Consider the following 21212-nt stretch of genomic DNA (forward strand, 5'->3'; position numbering starts at 1 on the left):
CACATACTAATCCAACCGAGGATATCAGCAAGTATGAAAGAAGTTCAGGAGCCCGAGGCTAGTGGCATCCGGAATTGTTGGAGCTGGATATGTGAGACATCGTTGCTGAGATAGACTAACAATAATGGTATCCACGATGCTTTGAGAGCAGCGCTAAAAGCAACTTATCCGTAAGCCATCGGGTAGCAAATGTACTGGTGTGTGCCATAATACGTCCCAAGATCCTAGCGACGCTGGCAATGGAGATTCTTGGTCACAAGAACCAAGCTTAAGCAAGTAGCGGGAGCAGCTCTCTGTGTGCAAGCTCATATCATTTCAAGGTCACACTGCCTTAGAAAATTGATTAACAATAGTCGGCGTTGCTGCTCTGTTTTTGATAGAAGCAAATGATGACGAATTGTCACCATGATTATCCATGATTTCCCCCTTGGAGAAAGTTTTAGCGTTTTGTCCAGTCTGAGATTAGAGATGAGGATATCCGGGAGAGATGATTCGGGTATGCCGCTCCAATTTCAAATCCTCAATATGGACTTGAATTAATAGTGAAGACTATTCAAGTCCGACCGGTATTTCCATCTGGTGAGCTTTCATTCGGCTGGTCTGAATGACGATATGTAGTGTTTTATAGACCACCTTGGAAAGAGAATGAAGATAAAGTCAAGATCAAGACATTGATCAAGGCCCAAATAAACGGCATCCATGTCGACATCTTGAAGTATCCAGCATTATAGACAGCTCCGAGACTATTGAATGATATCAGATCAGCATTGAAATACTCAATAGCGACTGAACAACTAAACCAAGGTAATACTAACATTCCTCCCACGATACTCCCAGCCAACAGCGCCTCTATGCCCGCAATAAGCGCGTAGAGCAGCGGTATAATCCACACATGCTGCCACGCATGCTTGCCCTTCCCAAGCTGCATCAAGACCGCAAACCCCGCAACCGCCCCGTGGAACACGGCGTATATTATCAGCGTCCATAGCAGAGTGTATCGCCAGATGTCGCTGGCATAGTACAGGTAGTTTGCAACTCCTGGTTTGACGTTTAGGGGCCAGTACAGCGAGGGAAATGCCGGTGTTGAGTAGTCGAAGGGCGTGGAATCGTGAAGTCGCACGCTAGGGGATGTTACTAATGGAGAAGCGCATGGAGATTGGGGAGGATACGCACTTTGCGGATACCATGGCGAAGGTGTAGCTCTTTGTATGAAGGCTTTCAGCCTTGTGGCTGTTGGGAGGTGTGAGGTGGTTGAGTGGAGGTTGGGGTTGGAAACAACGCGAAAGGCTGAAGATGCCTCGGCTGCGGATCTAGAGAACCAACTGGCCGCCGCGACTTCACAGCATCAACACAAACCATGGAATTTAGGTTCCCATGATACACAACCATGCCGACGGATCGACTCCTGACCACAGTGCTTCGCGCCTACCAGGGTGCTCCAGATCCAGAGCAAAGCAATAGGATATTCTCCAGCACGGCATCCCTCTTCACCACGCTCTCGAATCCACTCAACATCACCCTCCTCACATCACAACTTCTCATATCGCCAGCAATATGGAACCAAGTAGACGGACTACGGACGAGTCTTCGAATAATTAGCGTCTATAATACAGCTGCTATAACCGTGCACAAGAACCAAGTCGAGGGTGGGAGTAAGAGTAATAAACCTTTCGATGCCTATCAACCCAGGCTAGGTGGAGGGGTGGAATGCGACGAGTGGGCTACGGCTGTGGTGAAGGGCTTGGACGATCGATCGCCTAGATGGGAACATACCTTGGTACTGGCCGGAATCCTGCTTGGGATGGAGGGGCAAGAACGGCGTGGACTATCGCGTGGGTTGAGAGCCAAACTTGAGACTGCTCTGGTTACGGCTGCAAACCTCACGCTTCAAGATCAAGCCGTTACTGGAATTCTGGGGGTAGAATCTATGATTTTGGCGCTGAATCATGCATTCCCTCTTTTGTCTGATCATGTTAGACGTTTACTAAATTATGATGCTTTGGTATATCCTCTTATTAAAGCCATGACATATATGGAAGGATATCAAGATGCGATATTCCTCGAAACCGTGGATTACGATGTCAGACATGTTTCTGGAAACAAATTCGACTGGTCAGCAAAGTCTCCATCGTTTCTTCAGCTACAAAAACTTGGTTCCAAGCCCCTTGTATCCTCAATGGGACCATTATCACGGCTTATTGCACATGCCATCGAGAACTTGAGTGTACCAAGCCGAGTACTGGAGACACTTGATCACTTGGTAGCTTTTTCGGGCAAGTTACTGACAGCATGGCAACGGAACAAGTTATCTGAAATCGATCCTTCTGAAGAGGCAACGTTCCTCACTCCGGAGACACTTCGAATTACATTCCCGTTACTTTGGCAAGTTCTGAAGACGGCTATGTTTGCAACAGTACTTATCCTACGCTCGATTATTGCAAAGACCCTCATAACCCCATACCTATCATCGAACGAGCTAGCACCAGGCATTGCCTCAAAGGCTTTGACTGCTCTCAGCAACATCCAATTCATCTCATCCCGAATGGGCTCCAACGCCTTCTCAGCATACACATTTGTCAACTTAACATCCATCGACATCCTCTCCTGCTTCCCCATGCAATCCGGGGATTTCCTGCGCTCAATTATCCCCTCCCACGCCGGCCAAATCCCAGCCCACCCCCTGCACCGGAACCACGATCTCTTCTACCTCAACACCGTCGAGCACTTCACCCTAATCATGTCCCCAGCCACCACCGAATCCCTAATCCTCACCCCCGCCTCCCCCTACCTAAACCCATCCGCCAACGCCCACCTCGTCGAGATCTTCGAAGCCGCCCACAGCGCCATGCTCTCGGCGCTCGCAGCCCCGCAAAACGGACCCCTGGCTGCTAAATCCCTCCCCTTCTACGTCGAATCCCTCTTCAACTCCTTCCCCACCAACCTCTCGCCGCGGCAATTCCGCTTCGCCTTCAAAGCCCTCATGCAAATCACCTCGCCGCCCAAGCAACTCGCTGCTTCCGAACCCATGCTCGCAGAGACTCTACTGGAAATGCTCCACCACCGCGCTTTGCACGCGCCTACGGCCCCACTCCCCCCTTCTGTGAACGAGGGAGCCCAACCTGATGGTCAGACAGCAGCATTGTCTGAGCAAGCGGTGCTGCTCCTCACGCTGCTCGACGCGCTGCCGTATCTCCCGCTCGGCGCACTAGAGGAATGGCTCCCGCTGGCTGCGGATCTGCTGGCTGCGGTGCCGGATGCTGGGATGCGGGAACGGTGTCGCGCACGGTTTTGGGAGGTGCTGGAGAGTGGGGAGATGGATGTCGAGAGGAGTGCTGTTTGTGTTTGGTGGTGGGGGAGCAGGGGGGGGAGGGAGAGGGTTTTGTTTGGTGCTAGGGGGGGCGGAGATGGAGGGGAAGGAGGGCCGTTTATGAGTGGTGCGTTGGGAGCGCAGAAGGAGAGTAGGTTGTGAACGGTGAAAGGTGTTTGGTAGGGAGGGAAGGGAAGGGAGGGATGGATTCATGAGTTATGATATATTATACTATAGCATACCTTTTAGAAAGGAGGTTTGTTTCCAGTTATGAATATTAAGAAAGATTCTCAGGTCTCTAGTGTTCCCTCCCCTTACCCCACATTATATCACTTCTCATCTCATCCCACCTCATCTCATAGTTTACTCGAATCCTCCCTCTAGCTTGCTGGTAATGAAGTGAAAGTATCGCATCGCACCGCACCGCATCGCATAACCCACCCTTCTGGCTCCGATCCACAGGGCATAAACAGATGACGTATCCCTGTCGTGATCGACGCAGGGATATATGCAAGCTTCAGCTCGTCATATGCGGGGCATATGAACAAGTCGTCACCAAGTAGGCAGTACTGACCACTTCCCGACAGATCAACTGTCAATTGGAAAGTACCCAAGGGGTATGAAAATGTCGGGTGAAGTGAAGTTTGGTACTTGTGATTGATTGAGTGATTGATTGATTGATTGAATAACTGGTTACAAATCCCAGCCCATACCAGCCTACCCTATCCATCCCAACCTCAAAGAAAAAAAAAAAGGAAAATCATACATTCATATCATCCATTGCATTCCCATCCCACCACAACCGTTTAATAGTTGTTGTTGTTGTTACCTCCGGAAGAATAATCATCATTCCCAGCATTTCCCCTCTTCTCAGCGCCCTTCTGCTGAATGTTATCATTCTTTATAAAGCCGCCAACCTTCTCCAGCAACTTGCCAGCCGTGCTGTCATTCTTCTTGTTATTACCACTGCTGTTACCGCTCGATCCATAGTTGTCTGATGAGCCAGTTTGGTTTCCAGAGCCATAGGAATCGGTGTTTCCGCTGCTTCCTCCGTAGCCCCCCGAGCCCGTGTTGGAGCTACCGTAGGTGTCGGAAGATGTCTGGTTGGACGAGCCGTAGGAATCAGAACCGGTGTTGCCGCCAAGTCCGCTCGAGGTGTTCTTGCTTCCATATGAATCGGAGCCCGTGTTGCCCGAGCCGTATGAATCAGAACCGGTGTTGCCTCCGATGCCGCTCGAGGTGTTCTTGCTTCCGTATGAGTCTGACCCAGTGTTGCCCGAGCCGTATGAATCAGAACCGGTGTTGCCTCCAAGTCCACTCGAGGTGTTTCCCGAGGAACCGTAGGAGTCGGTGTTTCCGCTGTTTCCGCCGTAGCCCGAGCTGGTGTTGTTACCACCGGATGAACCGAAGCCGCTTGAGCCAGTGTTGGAGCTGCCGTAGTTGTCAGAGCTGCCGTAGTTGTCGGATCCACCGGTGGTGTTTCCTCGTCCTCCTAGGCCGCTGGAGCCCGTGTTTGAGGAGCCATAGTTGTCGGAACCGGTTTGGTTGGATGAGCCGTAGTTGTCAGAGCCGGTTTGGTTGGATGAGCCGTAACCACCGGTGTTGCTGGACTATAGATATGTGTTAGCCGTGTTTCTAGCAATATGTGAAATGATGTTCAGTTATGGGCTGAACTGCACTGTACTGCACTGCAGCAATGGCTGAGTGAGGAGTGGGACCAAGGGAATCGTACGCCGTAGCTATCATCGTTTCCTCCGGTGCGTCCACCACGGCCAGATGACTGAATGAAAGTTGGCCAGTGAAAGAAAATGCCATCTCGCTTTAGCATGGCTGAAAGCAGAATCAAGGGAGCTCATACACCGTAGGTGCTATTGTTGCCTCCACGACCAGATGACTTGGGAAAAGGGTTAGTGAGCGGACAGAGCGCAGCAATGGCTGTGAGTCCTTACGCCGTAGCTGTCATTGTCATAGGAGCCCTGAGAAAGGAAAGAATGTTAGAGAAAGGACGGGGACCATGAAGAACTGGTTATGATTATTGTGCGCAAGACCTACAGAGTTGTTATCGTAGTTAGACATGATGGTAGATGTTTGGTATTGAAGAGTTTGAATGTTTGATGTGATGGTAGATTGGATTGAGAGTATATGGTTATGCTTGGCAATAGAGGGGAAAGGGATCTTATATATCAGCAGCTGGTCCAAGCTCAGCTCCCATCTACTGCGAGTGCGAGTACAAGTACACCTAATGCACACGTAGAGTATGTTGCTCCGCCAGCAGAAAGGCTGCGTCATAAGCTCCTCTGGACATGAACAAGATAAACAGCTCTCAGCGTGTGAAACAAGGCAGAGCAAGAGACGTGAGCGAACCATTACCCCTCATGCCGAAAGAAGGTTAAGGCCAAAGCAAAGAAGGGATGAAAGAGCCACAATTAGTGGGGATGACGAGATGGTATCATGACGCTAGAAGCAAGATTCAGCTTGCTTTGTGTTGCGTGACAGATCAGACTAACCAATTTATAGTCAGGTCTCGCCATGACTACCCGGATGGTTGGATGGGATGGTTAAGGAGCAAGAAATATGTTACTGCGTGCATGCATTGACCCCACATATTATGTACCTAGGTAAATCTCGTAAATCCCTCAGAGTCAAAGTCAAAGCAGGCGAAGCTCGTCATCCTCGGCAATTCCGCTTTTCGTTCAAGCCATGTGGATCCTGAACACGCTTGGGCCATGTGGCGTCGCTTGAAGCCAATGAGAAAGAGGCAACCATGTGCCCCGCCCTCTATTTTGCTTGAAATTCAATACGGACAATACGGACGGAGTACGGTAATAATTAGGTGAAAATTAAACGTCTGCAGTGCATAAATAGCCTTCAGCTGTCAGCTGTCAACTGTGAAAATTGTGTTTTTAATGCAAACCTTGCATTGATCGAATCCTTGTACACCTGGGACTTGCAGATATCCATCGTAAACTCCCGAGATTCCCTTCAACTTCAGCCTGGTGGCCTTTCTATGGCAATACTACAACGGGCCCATGCCGGCAAAGTGCACCAAAGAATAGTTGCCTCGTCATCTCACATATTTGCTGTTACCCAAGGATTAGCTTAGCTTCGGCTGTAGGAAACGGCTTGATTCAACTAACCTCATGAACCGTTTATGAAAGTCCGATCTCAAAAGATCCTAAGCAAGAAGTCAGCATGTAATTCCCAGGAGATGCACGAGGAAGAGTTCTCACATTAACGAATTCCTTCTTTTTGCCCTTATCTTCGGTTCCGCGTGCCTGGTTCTTGAAGATCACATCGTCATCCCATCTCCGCTTGACATGAAAGTCTGACTTGGGGTTCAAGAGAGGATTGCCAAGCGCAATGTCATGTTCCCGCTCTGCCTCTTCTGCAGCCGCTTTTTCTCGTTCCTGCGTCCGTTCATGTCAGTCGTGCGAAACACGCCTCTCCCACCAATTGAAAGTCAACGGGGACAAGGATAAGGAAAGTTTATTCTAACCTCCTGCTCCCTCTTCTCAGCCCTCTCGCGCTTAATCTTCTCAAGTTCCCGTTGTAGCTCGGCAGTCTCATCTTCATCGTCGTCGCTGTGACAGTTAGAAACCAATACATCCCCAAAGAGAGAGGAGAGTAACCAACCTATCATCCTCACTACTATCCTCCTCCTCCTCCTCAGAATCAGCATCCACATCCCTACTCTCCTCTAACACCCTCCTCCTCTTCGCCTCAGGATCCTCTTCCTCCTCTCCTCCTCCATTCTCAAGCTGTCGTTTCGATGTATTCGTAGCAGGCTCCGACTCTAGCTCTGGGATCGGTTGGCCCTTGATCTTTGCAAAGTGCACAGCCTCAGCTTGCAGTAATTCGGCGCGGAGATCGCGAGGTGCGTTGTCTGCGTCTCCTCCTTGTCCGGGCTTCCTGTAAATGAGACCATTAGACCAGGATATTCCAAGGGAGGTATTGTGATATGACCATACCTGACTTTCAGCTGCGTATGAGCTGGTAATAGACGCTGGTGATATGCCGGGCCTCGTTGCGCGTCTTTTCCCCTTGCCTATTATTCGTCAGTCGCAATTCTCCGACCCAGGGAAGTCGAGAGTCCTTACGGGATCAAAGGTAGGTCTATGGGCTGGTAGATATTAGCATAAACACATCGCATAGTCAATAGTGATTGATTGCACATACCAGTCGTCATCTTTGTAGTGCTCTCTTGTGTGTCTAAATCCTTTGTGTTCGTTCTTGCGGCTTAAAATCGCAGCTCCCCAGAAATCAATCGGCGCTACGGTAGAATCAGCCGCTAATGTCTCACCGCCTAGAATTCTGCCACTACCATCAAAAAAACATCCCGCATTCAGTTCAACCCACTTCACTCCCAAGCGTCTCTTCAATATCAAGATCAACACAAACCCAAAACCTAACCATGCCACGACAAGTAGAGCCCTCGCTCAACGAGCGCCAATTCTTCACGAAAGCTCTCACGGAAAACCTACGCATAGACGGCCGCGCTTTCGATCAATACCGTGCGCTAGAGCTAGAGTTTGGTGATGAATATGGAGTATGTGATGTGAGGTTAGGAAAGACTCGGTACATCCCCCCCCTCCCCAAGCCAAAACAACCAAACCCAATACTGACAAACATCTACCAGCATACAAACTCACATAACAGCCGAAGTAACCACCCCCCTCCCCGACCGCCCCTTCGACGGCCTCTTCACAATAACCACCACCCTATCCCCCATGTCCTCGCCAACCTTCGCCGCCAACACCCCCCCCTCGGAGACCGAAATCCTGCTATCGCGAATCCTGGAGAAAACGCTCCGGCGCTCCGGCGCCCTGGACACAGAATCGCTGTGCCTGATCGCCGGGTCGAAGGTCTGGAGCGTGCGCGCCGACGTGCACGTACTCAGCCACGACGGCAACCTCGTCGACGCCGCCTGCGTCAGTGTCATGGCCGCTCTGCAGCACTTCCGCAAACCGGATACGAGTACCGAGGGCGAGGCCGTGACCGTGTATACGCTTGCGGAGCGGGAGCCCGTGCCGTTGAGTATACTGCACCATCCGTACTGTGTGACGTTTTCGTTTTACGGCGCAGACGAGGGGGATGAGGTCGTGTTGTGCGACGCGTCGTTGGTGGAGGAGCAGTTGCAGGAGGGTGTGGCGACTGTGGGTATTAATAGGCATGGGGAGGTGTGTCAGATTGCGAAGCTGGGCGGGGTGCCTGTTGATGCGGTGGTACTTTTGAATTGCGTGCAGGTTGCGCTGGTGAAAGTTAAGGAGATTAGTGCGTTTGTGGCTGAAAAGCTGGAAGAGGATGCGAGGAGGAGAGATAAAGGTGGTGTGATTGCTAGCTTGTTGAGTGCGGAGAATGAGAGGGGTTCGTGATCATCTTTGATACCCAGTTGAAAAGTAAATGTAATGTTATGAATTATGATGGACAGATCTTATGGGCTCTAAAAAGGCGACCTTTGTCTATCTATCTATCTAGATCAAGAAGGCGAAGCTACTACGGGCTGCTTGCTAACCGTTCCGTATTTAGCCTGCCAAGCAAAGAAGTAGAGAAGAGCTGCCAGCGGCTGACCGATGAGCGTAAAGGAGACCCAAAAAATGCAGTTCCCTATAATACGACCATTTATGCCTTCCATCTTCTCCAATGGAGCCGTGATAGCAATCATGGGTAGCTGGGCTACCATGCCCAAGAATGCCACACCTACTCAAATCATTAGCTCTAAAGCATCCAAGCGAGATCTAAAGTTGAACTTACCAATAATATTATGTGTAGGAACCCCAACCAACAACTCATGAAGTACGCCAGAAAAGACAAAAACAGCAATACTGGCCTGTCCCGTACTCCAACCTCTCCCAATCAATGGCGAGAACACATGCCTTTTCATAAAGTGATACACAGGCTTATTCCACGTTCTCCAATAAACTCCGACACTAGGGGAATTCCACCAATCCGTATAAAACTCGCGATCACCAAACATCATGACTTCCGCCAATGCATTTAAGAAGCTTTGGAAAAGTGCAAAGAAGCCTGCTAGCCAGATCACTAGTGATATGGTTGAGAGTTTCATGAGCCGTTCGAGGATTGAAGGGAGGTCTAGAGATGAGATTGTCGTAAGTGAGTTTCGTAGGACTGGAGCTGCGTATTGAGCAGATGCGATCCACATGAATACACTCAACCCGAAACATTCAGCCAGCCGTTTGAGAACAAAAATCCAGCGAATCTTGGTAGTACGTGGGTACACAGGTTGGTAAACCAAAGTTGGTGCCCACCAGAAGTAATTGAGATTACTCAAAGTAACATTTTGCGGATACGGACACTTGTTGTATATCTCTGGCAACGCATCCTCGTCTCGTTTTGAAGGGTGTAGATACGCGTGTCGCAAATCGCGGTTTGTGAAGGCGTAAGACGCGGTTTTGAGCCAGACGATAACAGCGTGTACTTCGCTGAGGGTCCCAATGAGGGGGTGGTGGATGAAGAAGTAGACGATTATAGAGGTAATGCCTAGGCAGAACGTGATATTGATCCCATGAATCCAAGCTATCAATTTCCATGTCGATTGAAACTTGCGGCGTTCTTCATCCGAGGCAATGTAGCTCCCGCCAGGTGTAGCCGTCCCGCTCCTCTTCCTGCCTCCCTTCAGTGATGCTCGAGCTTGTTGGGCAGCGGCGAGTTCGACGACGTAGGCAACGAAGAGGTGGCATGGTATGAGGAAGTATAATGCGGCGCCATAAACGAGATCTTGTCGTCGGTAGTCATGGCATCGGATGCAGATTAGGACTCCGTACTAGAACTGATCAGCTGAATGTTCAACAATTTGCTCCATTCCATGACGTACCTTTTGAAAGTTCTCAATCTGCAGATGGATAAATTAGTATATATTCATGGATTAGACTCAAGAGCAGAGAGACCCACCATCAATCGCAGATTCCCAACAACTAAAAGAAATGTAAGCAATGCATTTCCGCAGCAAGATCTTGCGACATACTCAAAACAAGGACCATGAGGTTGCGGAACCCCAAAAAACTCGCGCTGGATTCAGAATCATGACTGAGACATGAGGTTCTCGCCTTCGAATGCACAGCAGCAACATGGCGATATTTCTTGGTCAAAAATGTCGATCGGGTTTGAGCGAGGGGTTGTGGCGGCTGCGAGAAGCCATTACCATTACCATTACCCTTGCCTTTGCCGTTGACATGTGAATGGACTGATCGCTTGATTGGAAGGTCTGCAGGAACATCTGCACCCGTTACTTTTGCAGTATTTATGGTTGTCGCCATCGTTGGCCGACAATTAAAAGATGCATTCGCAGTCGCAGAAGGACAAAGAATGGAAGGATGGGTGATGGTAATGTCATTGAGGGGCTGAGAAATAACAAGGAAGGGGGTCAATCCAACGTGGTATGCGGTATGTATGGCAGGGGTACCGTAACGGCGGGAAGGAACGTAGCGGGGCATTAACTTTGGCCAATCATTTATTGGGACTGAGAATAGGGGAATAAAGAATTGATGGAGACAAGATCAAGATACATATAAAGGATTGGATTCCGCCATTATTCTTCATCCAATTGGACTGGATGGGACGTGCAAAACAATAATAGCAAAACATAAACTATGTTGAACAGATGAGATGGATGAGTTATCAACAAGGATAAGGATGATATTTGGAAGTCCGGCGCTAAGATAGCGCTAGGCATAACCTTATTCCGGGCTTTGCTATTCATATTGATTTAGCTTCACGCGCAGAAAACGTGATGCTCATACTTGACCACCTGACTCTCCATCTCAAACACCATTCATCTACCGACGAATCGCTCGTGACATCTCTCTAAGCGTAACCTGACATTTCAAAGCAAATTCATCTTAATCAACCTTTTCCGTCTGACAGCAACTCGCCGACGAGAATGACACGGTAGGCAGGGAGAATGGCATACGAACAGCGCGGCGAGCGCGACTTTGGGGGTCAAGGGGGAGGCGGTGGAGGCTTTGAGGGAGGGTTTGGAAGAGGGAGAGGCAGGCGTAAGTTTGGTTCAGATGTCAGTGTCAGCGGCTCAAGAAGCTTGTCAGAAGATGAGGCTGAGTCCAAGTGGATTCGGGTCAAACTCAAGAATCCCATCTCAGGGTCATGGCATTTTGATCATCTTGAGATGGGATTTTGATCCTTGTGATCCTTTGAACGGTGAATGGCGAATTCCGAATGTAATCCTCAAGAGCGCTTTACTCATTCTCTTCTTCTGGTGGTGTAGTTTGACCTCCACGTGACCACTCTTTTATTCTCTTTATTTGAAGTTTGTTATGGAACAGGAGCTAAACCGGTTGAATACTAGGTGCTGTCACAGATTATGGTTCAACCATGGTTCACTGGATGCGAAATCGCCAACCGAGATATAAAGGGGGCTACCAAGGAGAACTGGAGAGACCTAGTCCGAGTTATATCGTAGACGTAAGATTTCCGCTGCTGCGCTCCAATTATACTATTGACTTTACCTAGATGCTACCACCTTTAGCAAGATTACAAAACCCCGCAGACTCAATACCAGCTCGGCATCTTCACTCCTCACTAAATAAGATCAAGCACCCAGTCAACGTGGTACGATGGACGCCAGAAGGCCGGAGACTACTCACTGCCTCAAGCAGTGGCGAGTTCACTCTGTGGAATGGAACTGGTTTCAACTTCGAGACTATCATGCAAGCGCATGATGTTGCTATCCGAGCCTTGTCTTACTCTCACAGTGATGACTGGCTGTTGTCAGCTGATCACGATGGACTAATCAAGTACTGGCAACCGAACTTCAATAACGTCAAGGTCATCCAGGGGCATAATGATCCTATAAGAGATCTTGCGTTTAGCCCAAACGACGCTAAATTTGTCACAGCCTCTGATGATTCGTCTCTCAAAATTTTTGATTTCGCAGAGGGAGTGGAAGAGGCCACCCTCAGTGGTCACGGATGGGATGCTAAAAGTGTCGACTGGCATCCTACTAAAGGCTTGCTTGTATCTGGTTCGAAAGACCATCTCGTTAAACTATGGGATCCTCGCACGGGTCGATGCTTAACAACACTCCACGGACACAAGAATACCATTACAAAAACTCTCTTTGAAAGAGTCAGAGGCGAATGTCTAGCAACCTCAGCACGAGACCAAACAGCTCGTGTATTCGACCTCCGAATGATGCGCGACATCTGTCTCCTCAAAGGCCACGAGAAAGAAATCTCCACCCTAGCCTGGCATCCCATCCACTCCTCACTCCTCAGTACCGGCGGCGGCGATGGCTCTATGCTACACTACCTCCTCGATGAACCCAACACACCGCAAGGCACAGCGCCATCCCTCTCACCCTATGATAGTCCCGACCCCACCACCGCCCCCGCCCAAACCGTCTACCCAGCCCACAAAGTGCAATACGCCCATGACTTCCCAATATGGTCCCTAGACTGGCACCCCCTAGGCCACATCCTTGCATCCGGTTCCAACGATCGTGTAACCCGCTTCTGGACGCGTGCGCGCCCCGGCGACACAGAAATCTTCAACGACAGATACCACATAGGCGAGTCAGCCGCAGAAGCCCAAGGAACATGGGACCGTCGTGGAAACCGTAAACAGCGACAAGAAGAAGAAGAACAGGAAATGGAGGACGAAATGGAGGGACTTGTTGACCAAAAAATGCCCGCGAAGATGCCTTCTTTCCCCGGTATTCCCGGGCTTCCTCTCCCGCAGTTTGGAAAGGATGGTGGAGTGCCGAAAGTGCAAATTCCGGGTATGGGAGGAGCTGTTCCCCCACCTCCTTTACCGTTTGGTATTGGTGCACCGCCGCCGCTACCAGGCATGGATCCAAGCAACCCGCCCGATCTCGCAAAATTAGCAGAAATGATGAAGAAAGCCGGACTACCTCCTCCACCTCCCGGGGGGAAATTTCCTCCACCTCCTCCGCCGGGTATGTTGCCTCCTGGACTCTTGCCACCGCCTGGGAACTTTCAATTGCCGCCTGGATTCCCGCCTCCACCGCCTGGTATGGGAGGACCGCCGCCCTTTGGCATCCCGGGAATGGGTGCGCAAGGAGGCAGTGAGTTTGGTGGGAGTGGTGATGCTGGGGGCAATGTCAGGAGGAGAGGGCCGTTGCCGAGTCAGGAGGAGAGTTTGCAGATGGAGCAGAGGAAGGGGAAGTATACGCGTGCTAGATAGGCAGTCTAGATTGTACAACAGGTTTATGGGGGAAAACTTCATAGTTAATGTGAAAGGAAAAAATCTTGATCCATGTTTGATTTTCGGTCTTTGTTATATTGTATTGTGATTTGATTTGACTTAATTAACTACTACATGTACTAATGCTATGGTATACCTGCCTCAAGACGAGTCTTGAAGGCAAAAATCAGATGAAATCAAAACGCCGTGCTATATGCAAATGAGCCTTCCCATAAAATGCAGTCCGCCCTATAGAAATAAAGCCCTCGCGAGCAAATGCATTTCTCTAACCTTCTCATCCCATCCACCGATTATAGATTCACAAATTCGCACCCCCATTCCTAGGACTCGTCCTCGTAGGTGCCTGAACAGCCTTCTGCTCTTTTGCAAAAGTCTTCTGTCTATCCGCATAGTCCTTGATAACCAAAGCACAAACCGTATCCGCACAAAGCCTCTTCCTCCTCCCCACCGGCAACTTGGACGCAAAATCCAGCCCGCTCGCCCTCTCCACCGCCTCCACGGGGACCTCGAAATCCGTAATCGGCTTCTCGTTCGGGATCACCGCATTCGGCAGGACGAAAGCCCCGAGCGCAACGGGTCCCGTAGCAGTACCATCCTCGGCAAAGATAACCTTGTAGAAATGTGTGGGGACGGCGATGTTGGGCGGGTTGCCAATGACCTCGTAACTGACTTTCCACTTCCCATCCGCGCCTCGTTTCGGTAGGTATAACGGTCCAGTAACAATACGAACAGATGGATATCTCTGGGTCAACCTCCGACAGAAATCTTCAAAATGCGCCCAATAGTCCCGGTTGAAGCCCTCCCCGACCTGTGGACACATGTTCGAGAGGTAGAACGTATCGTTCATAGCCTCCTGGCTCCATTTCGCGTCGGCCGCTGGCACCTGATGTCCCCTATCGTACCCGCTACGGAAATAGTCCTTCAGCTTCCCCCTGAACTTCTCCGGCACCGAGGGGTCCTCGGCGAAATAGCTATGTTTGCGGTCGCCATTCGACAGCGCCAGGGACGCGGGCGTGATATGTTCCGCGACCCAGCTGGGGTTGCGTAGACGGCGGTCGAAGGAGGAGACGAGGGAGTTCCGTGTAGCAAGATCGGCTACGGGGCCTGGGAATCCGTATTGGAAGAGCCCTGCTGGGTCGACGGGCGGTGCGACTGTGGGGAGCTGCGGGATTGCTCCTGGTATTGGGATTGGGGCGGGGACGGAGGTGCTTGAGGTGGCGGAGACGGAGGTCGAGGATGCGACGGCTTGGATTTTCTTTTCTGAACGCGTGGAGTACATTGCTGCTGTTACACCGGCGCCGTTGCTGCGCTGACAGCTGCGATGATTGCGAGAGTTGATTTTGACATTTTGAAGAAGGGGGCCCGCAGGGCGTTTGGGCGTGGGGTTGTATTTATTAGGCTCTGAGAGGGAGAGGGAGAGGGAGAGGGTGAAGAGGGCAGCTGGTATTAAGGGTCACGATGAAGACATAAACGCGCGTGGTGTTGTTGACTGTTGAAGTCACGGGCTGAAAAAAGGCCGAGTGAAATCTGGTTTGACGAGAACCCCTGAGTGACGGCGCTAAGGACGAACGAAGCCGAAGCATGGACATTGAAGCGAGGCCCAGGGATCATTTTCAACGTCTCTTGATATTACTCCTGAAATAGCTCTACAAACATACTGATACTGACAGTTAGGTAGTGACCAGCTCGTATACGAGTCCAGTTGCTGCATCTGCCATAATTGTGACTCGAACTTCAAATACCGGTATTCGGTCTCGTTCAGTCTTGAAGCTTACCTCGGTACTGCTACTACTTTCTCTTCCCTTTTCGTATTGCAGTCTCCAGTCTCCCGTCAACAAAAGTTGTAGTCTTAGCTGATGAGACGCCGAAATGTCACTTCCTCTGCCGTCTAGTCACGAGTTTCACTAAACCATCTGCTTCCTCGTCTCCCCTCAGTTCTATCCTCATACACATCACTGGACTTATGCAATATCAATCCTTCTGCCATCATGCACTTTCTCATCATTTGGTTTTCACCATTTACCTGCACATTTTGACTTTTCAAGCCATTCTCCGGCAGGTACCAGAGCCTCTAAAGTTGTGGCTAAGAGAAGACGTTTGATTACTCCTCGTTTTAATTCCAAATGAGGCACTACCATAATGTCCATCCTCGAGTTGTTGTTACTCTTCTTCCGGTGCAGCTTTTCATTTCTATCGCCAGATTCAAAAAATCTGTATGAAAGCCCTCCGCATTTCCAACGCTTTCCAGCTTAGTTGAGGCGTCTAAAGCCTCTACCATCGTCTGTGACTCTGTCCACAATGGTTTCATCTTCTACTGCTCTTTTCACACACCACCATTCAATGAGGGTACAAAAGATCCAACCCCAAAGTGTCGTCCAGCCACTACACAGTTGTGCCACCTCAACCCAGAGCCACGAAACCCGACACTGCTAATAATGTCATCACAAGAGATAAAAGTTGAGTTATCAGGCCTCCGCAACCTCGCGAACTCAAATCACGCCATGAAATCATCCGTGCAAGCAAGTACCTCGACGCCCCACTCAGCGAAGCCGAGAAAAATATCCGGAAAAGGACATTCGACATGTACGTTAATCCTAGCGACGACACGTACTTGCTCGACATCAACTTCTATTGCCTGATCGGAGACGTCCCGGCGGCCATGATCACAAACTACGACATTTCTGAAAGATTGCCTCGCAAAGAAATGCTGCTGCTAGTTCACCGCTGGGCATCTTTGTCTCTGCATGGCGCACTAGGGCAGCTTGAGAAGAGCCACGTGAGTATCATCGCTCTGAAGAACCGAGGTGGTTCGCTGGCTGAGGTGCTGCGGGCTTTCTTTGAGTGTTACAGGAGGGCGAAGGGCTTCGAGACGTGGAATAGGAAGCATATGAAAGGTGCCAGACTCATGGTGGTGCAGGAACAGTAGTAGATGGAAATTGATGAATATGTCAAGAGAATGCACAGACAGTGATGTATACAAGACTTGAGAACCAACTCTTTGTGAGAAGACGTTTGCCTTCCCTGCCCACTACTACCCCCATCATTTGGTTTTGATTTCCAATTTCTTAATTGTTGCACCATTCCTCACAAGTTGGTCGTCGAGTTTTGACGAAGATGCTCATGGAGCTCAAATAAGTCTCCCAAATACTGGAAAGTGGACACTGGTTAGAAATACTCGGTAAATTATTTGACTTGTATATTTAACACGAATACTTACTTTTAGAGGTAACACTATCCCAAGCAGTTCTTTATATCCATACAAGCGGATATCATAATGCTTTATTTAATTGGCTGATTTAACGGCAAAACCGTATTTATATCCGCGAAGCAGGGTCGAACTATACCTATCTAGGCTTAGTCCCAGATGTCTTGCGCAAGCGCAACCGGCCCGGTGCCCGCGAAAGCCTATTTTAAACTCATAATTCTTTCTTTGCACAAGGTTTCAACTGAAGACGTCCACTTATAATTGACCCATTAGAAACTTCACATTTCTAAATTACCTTATCTTCCAAACCGAGTGTTTACTGTAGCGGAGCATAACATGGCGGCCCAAATCGATCCCGAGATTGTTTTGTACGACTTGGCTTGTACCAAGAACGTCTGCTTCTCTCCAACTGTCTGGCGTATCCGTCTCATGCTTAACTATAAGAAAATCCCTTACAGAACCGTCTTTCTTGAATTTCCGGATATTGAGCCTACCCTGAAAGGGCTGTGAGTTATATTCTCTTGTTTTTACTCCTTGTTCTCCACTTCAGGCCTCCATCATTTCCTTTGCACTTCCTTCTCTTCCCTTCTCTTCCTTTTCATTTCATTATACCTTCTCACAAAGCCCTCATAATCACACACGAAGAAGTCTTCTAATCTGAAAACCCCTAGCGGTCTGGTTCTGGGCGGATCCGCTTCGAAATACACAGTCCCAGCTATCCACCACGTGCCGACCAACACCTACATGATGGACTCTACCCCCATCGCGCAGTTCCTCGAATCGACCTATCCAGACCCGCCAGTACCACTGACATCAGAGCTGGGCCGCGAAATCGAGTCCAAAGCACGCGTTGTGGTTGGCATGGCCTTCCGGACGTCGGTGATGCCGCGCGAGATGGGCATCCTGTCTCCGCGCGCACAGGAGTACTTCAGACGCACGCGCGAGGCTGCGTTTGGTCATCCGCTGGAAGACCTGCTTGATCCAGGAAAGGAGGATCAGGCTTGGATTGCGGTTAGCGATAGTATGCGCCTGGTTGGCGAGCTAATACTGACGCATAAGGTTGATGGGCCGTTTGTGCTGGGCGCCGGCCGAGCTACACTGACTTTTTTATCGCGGGGTCCCTCCAGTCTACGAGGGTGGTGCACGAAGAGGTGTTTCAGAGGATTACCAAGTACCCTGGTTATAGGGAGGTTTACGAAGCGTGCCTGCCTTACATGGTGAAGAAGGATTGAGCGGGGAGAACCGCAGGGCAGGCTACCACTTAGGTCTTTTAGACGAGATCAAGAACTCACGAATTCACTCTATGGAATAAAGAGATACGACTATATAATGGTGATGAATGAATACGAACCGCTTTTTTGAGATATGAGCAAATCCTCTGGGTATCCCCGGCCCCAAAACGCTACATCAAAGCCATTCGATCGATAGGTGCCAGGCCTCAACCGTATTGTACGTATCTGACTGCATCGATGTGACTTCGACTTCCCCGGCCTCATTGATTGCTTACCCTTACATTGTTCGTTCAATTTGTTGAAGAGGCTGATCCCACCTTGATCACAATGAAGTAGATCAAGAGAATCGTGTTCTATTATAGCCGGTCACTCATAGTGTGCCTTTACTTTTCATTCGATTTGCTTATCTAGAAAAAAGAATTTATGTAGATGCTAATTAAAACCATATATTGGAAATTAGGCAGACATTCCAATTAGGCATTACTTCACAACCTTGTACTGCACTGTTCAAATCTGGTCTCACCACCGAATATGACCTCGTTCTGATCTACATAATATTTGCACTATATACAGGGTCCACACACAATGCCAGAAAATAATGATGGCAATCATGTTTTCTTCCATGGACCTCCACGCCACTAACAAGTCACTACAACATGGCAGCAACCACTAGACTAGGCACCCGAGAAGGCCGAGGAAACACTTCCACTTGCTCTGGCACAGGCAGTTAGCCGGACCAAGACGTACGATCAAGCACACACGATTCTCTCGCAGGTACAACCAGCGCTATTTGACCTTGCAGTGCACACGCCCGCCGAACCAACAGGCAGCTCTAGAGATAGACATGGCAGCGCTGTGGAACCAAACGAAGCACGAGATATTCCAGCACAGCTTTGGCAACACAACGGAAGTTTGGGGTTTCGGGCAAGGCGGGTTTCCTCATATCTTTCGCAAATACGATGCTGGCTACTTTGCATACCCCCTGTAAGATCTCTCTTCTGCTCCTCTTCTCCAATTTACTCTTAGCCTTACGTTTCTTATTCTTATGCGGGTGTTGTGGGAAATTAACATCCAGGGTTGCCAATAGGTCCATAGTCTACGGTGCCGACCTTTTGGAAACGGCCTTTACTGCAGATCCCATGGGTCCCAAGGCAGGCAGGAGATATAGACAGCTGGTGCTTGAATGTGGCTCAAATCTTTCCGAGGCCGAAATACTGAGGGACTTTCTACATAGGAAACCGAGCTCGAGAGCAATTTTTCAACAGCTGAATCTATCATATACAAAGGTATTTCCGGATTCAACTCAGTACTTAATAGTCTCTACATAACCCTTTACTAACCCTCACTTGCAATTGTTACTTAATACGTTTACGGTTTATATTTATTCATCTACGCTTTTGATTTACATTCTTCTAACAGCTTTCTATAGAGCTAATACTTTAAGCAGAGTATAATTACCTGAGCTTATTGCTAGTTTTAATCTAGTTGGAACAAATCAGATTAGAATATAGAATTTAACCAAGTTATCTCCCTAATCGTCTTATACATTATCCTTATTAATACCTGCGAAAAGATCTATAAGAATATAGTGTGAGGGATTTCATACTGGAGGCAAAATCAGCTTATAGTTATATTCCTGTTTTTAAGATGAAGGAAAAGAGAAGATATAAGAAACGAATCAGTGGATTTGGGTGATTAGGTGCCTGAGTAGGTTTAAGCTTAGCGATTAAGCCCTGTGGATTTAGGGGTCGGACGCTAGAAGAACCCTAAGTTTTGGGCGATGTCCTCGTCCTCGTCCTCGCCCTCGCCCCCCGATCCCGCCCCCTTATTTTAGTTGCTTCTTAGCGAAAAGTTGCTAAGCCGGGTCGATCCCAGGGCTAGGTACATGATAATCATGCATCGTCCAAGCCCGCAAAGAGCTCGACACCCCATTCCTCACTCGGATTACTAAATCTCGCCAAGTACTTCACTCCAACTTCCTCCAACTGCACGAGATCCAGAACCCCCAACTCGCACTCAAGGCCTTCATAGTTCTCCTTGATCCACCGTTCGTGACTGCTCTTCGGGATGACGCTCACACCCCGGCCGGCATTCCAAGAGAGCGCTACCTGAGCCACGGTGCAGTCCCGACGTTCGGCTATCTCTTTGAGGACGGTGTTCTGAAGCAAGGGTGGTGGTGGCAGTGGTGCAGATTTCTTATTCTGGGACGGGAAGAAATACCGTAGTAATGAAGATGAAAAGCGAGACGGAGAAGAGGGGTGGCGGTAATCGGGACTCGAGTTTCCGAGTGGAGAGTAGGCTGTCACTGATATCCCCAATGCCCGATTAGCTGCAATCCAGGATGATTGCTGCAGATAGGGGTGGAGTTCCATTTGGTGGACAGCTGGCGTGACTCCAGTCTCTGAAATAAGATGGCGTAGCTGTTCTGGAGAGAAGTTTGAGATGCCGATGTTGAGGACTTTGCTTTTGGGGAGTTGGCTCATAGCGATCCATGTCTGGAGGATGAATGGTTCCGGAGTTAGTAAGTGCGTGGAAAGAAAGGAAGAAAGGTAAACATAGGTAGGTAGGTATATTGGAAAGAGATACCTTGATATAATCGATTTCGTTCTTTCCCGAAGAGCTGTCAACGGGCCAATGAATAAGGTATAGATCCAAATATTCCAGCCCGAGATCGCTGAGAGTTTTGTTCAACGTCGCTTCTACGAGATCGTAGTCCCCGTGACTTGTACATGCATTTATGTCAGACTCACTTGCAATATCCCGAACGTCGTACCAATTTGAACACAAAAGAAGGCACAAGTACAAACATACCGGTCATTCCAAAGCTTGCTGGTAACCCAGATATCACCCCTCGACAAGTTAGCCTTCAAGAGACCCTCAGCAATCCCCTTTCCAATAGCCTGCTCATTCTCGTAATAAGCTGCACAGTCAATCTGTCGGTAGCCAGTTTCGATGGCGAACGACACAGCAGCGGTGATGTTCTCAGATGCTTCTGATTGCGGGAGGAGGTAAGTTCCGAACCCGATGAGTGGCTGCTTGATGGTGGTTTCTTGGGGACTGAGGATTGGCTGTTGTTGCTTTTGACACCAGACTGGTAGTATCGTGTTAGCCAAGAATGGCACGATTGATATTGTGAAGTGCATATTGAAATAAAGCTTCTCTCGTTGGGAAGATGAGCGAAAGGAATCATTACATTATATTATATGAGGGGTGATCGGCGACTTGAGACCCGGATACATCTAAGACAGGTTTTTGTAATACTCGAGGGGTT

The 21212-nt window shown here is 49.2% G+C and overlaps 10 protein-coding genes across 10 annotated transcripts; 4 read left to right on the forward strand and 6 right to left on the reverse strand.

Annotated features, from left to right (window-relative positions):
- Positions 1-622: 622 nt before the first annotated feature.
- Positions 623-1187, reverse strand: YPR153W (Uncharacterized protein; the record flags this gene model as incomplete). The annotated part of the gene is made up of 2 exons (XM_031145330.1): positions 623-1121; positions 1174-1187. 2 exons carry the CDS (start codon positions 1185-1187, stop codon positions 623-625), a joined length of 513 nt encoding a protein of 170 aa, XP_031009492.1.
- Positions 1188-1387: 200 nt separating this feature from the next.
- PEX17 (Peroxisomal membrane protein) lies at positions 1388-3469 on the forward strand (the record flags this gene model as incomplete). Its single annotated transcript, XM_031145331.1, has 1 exon — positions 1388-3469. One exon carries the CDS (start codon positions 1388-1390, stop codon positions 3467-3469), a length of 2082 nt encoding a protein of 693 aa, XP_031009493.1.
- Positions 3470-4113: 644 nt separating this feature from the next.
- On the reverse strand, positions 4114-5383 carry DDR48 (Stress protein; the record flags this gene model as incomplete). Its single annotated transcript, XM_031145332.1, has 5 exons — positions 4114-4917; positions 5040-5087; positions 5166-5201; positions 5257-5283; positions 5360-5383. The coding sequence occupies 5 exons, from the start codon at positions 5381-5383 to the stop codon at positions 4114-4116; spliced, it is 939 nt and encodes a 312-aa protein (XP_031009579.1).
- Positions 5384-6456: 1073 nt separating this feature from the next.
- Positions 6457-7493, reverse strand: cwc15 (Pre-mRNA-splicing factor; the record flags this gene model as incomplete). The annotated part of the gene is made up of 4 exons (XM_031145333.1): positions 6457-6714; positions 6804-6888; positions 6941-7352; positions 7484-7493. 4 exons carry the CDS (start codon positions 7491-7493, stop codon positions 6457-6459), a joined length of 765 nt encoding a protein of 254 aa, XP_031009578.1.
- Positions 7494-7718: 225 nt separating this feature from the next.
- On the forward strand, positions 7719-8679 carry RRP45 (Exosome complex component; the record flags this gene model as incomplete). The annotated part of the gene is made up of 2 exons (XM_031145334.1): positions 7719-7882; positions 7944-8679. 2 exons carry the CDS (start codon positions 7719-7721, stop codon positions 8677-8679), a joined length of 900 nt encoding a protein of 299 aa, XP_031009577.1.
- A 104-nt stretch (positions 8680-8783) lies between these two features.
- Positions 8784-10581, reverse strand: DGAT1-2 (Diacylglycerol O-acyltransferase 1-2; the record flags this gene model as incomplete). The annotated part of the gene is made up of 5 exons (XM_031145335.1): positions 8784-9004; positions 9059-10088; positions 10140-10157; positions 10217-10239; positions 10290-10581. 5 exons carry the CDS (start codon positions 10579-10581, stop codon positions 8784-8786), a joined length of 1584 nt encoding a protein of 527 aa, XP_031009576.1.
- A 644-nt stretch (positions 10582-11225) lies between these two features.
- Positions 11226-13483, forward strand: paa-1 (Polyadenylation factor subunit; the record flags this gene model as incomplete). Its single annotated transcript, XM_031145336.1, has 3 exons — positions 11226-11319; positions 11628-11743; positions 11792-13483. The coding sequence occupies 3 exons, from the start codon at positions 11226-11228 to the stop codon at positions 13481-13483; spliced, it is 1902 nt and encodes a 633-aa protein (XP_031009575.1).
- A 319-nt stretch (positions 13484-13802) lies between these two features.
- Positions 13803-15115, reverse strand: NUC1 (Mitochondrial nuclease; the record flags this gene model as incomplete). The annotated part of the gene is made up of 2 exons (XM_031145337.1): positions 13803-14944; positions 14995-15115. 2 exons carry the CDS (start codon positions 15113-15115, stop codon positions 13803-13805), a joined length of 1263 nt encoding a protein of 420 aa, XP_031009601.1.
- A 1930-nt stretch (positions 15116-17045) lies between these two features.
- Positions 17046-17941, forward strand: ustS_0 (Glutathione S-transferase-like protein ustS; the record flags this gene model as incomplete). Its single annotated transcript, XM_031145338.1, has 3 exons — positions 17046-17215; positions 17381-17768; positions 17837-17941. 3 exons carry the CDS (start codon positions 17046-17048, stop codon positions 17939-17941), a joined length of 663 nt encoding a protein of 220 aa, XP_031009600.1.
- A 1892-nt stretch (positions 17942-19833) lies between these two features.
- Positions 19834-21084, reverse strand: LHYA1_G000347 (putative oxidoreductase; the record flags this gene model as incomplete). Its single annotated transcript, XM_031145339.1, has 3 exons — positions 19834-20436; positions 20528-20663; positions 20753-21084. 3 exons carry the CDS (start codon positions 21082-21084, stop codon positions 19834-19836), a joined length of 1071 nt encoding a protein of 356 aa, XP_031009599.1.
- Between the last annotated feature and the right edge of the window lie 128 nt (positions 21085-21212).

Source organism: Lachnellula hyalina, assembly GCF_007821495.1.
Source record: "Lachnellula hyalina strain CBS 185.66 chromosome Unknown contig00004, whole genome shotgun sequence".
In the NCBI taxonomy this organism is placed as follows: Eukaryota; Fungi; Ascomycota; class Leotiomycetes; order Helotiales; family Lachnaceae; genus Lachnellula; species Lachnellula hyalina.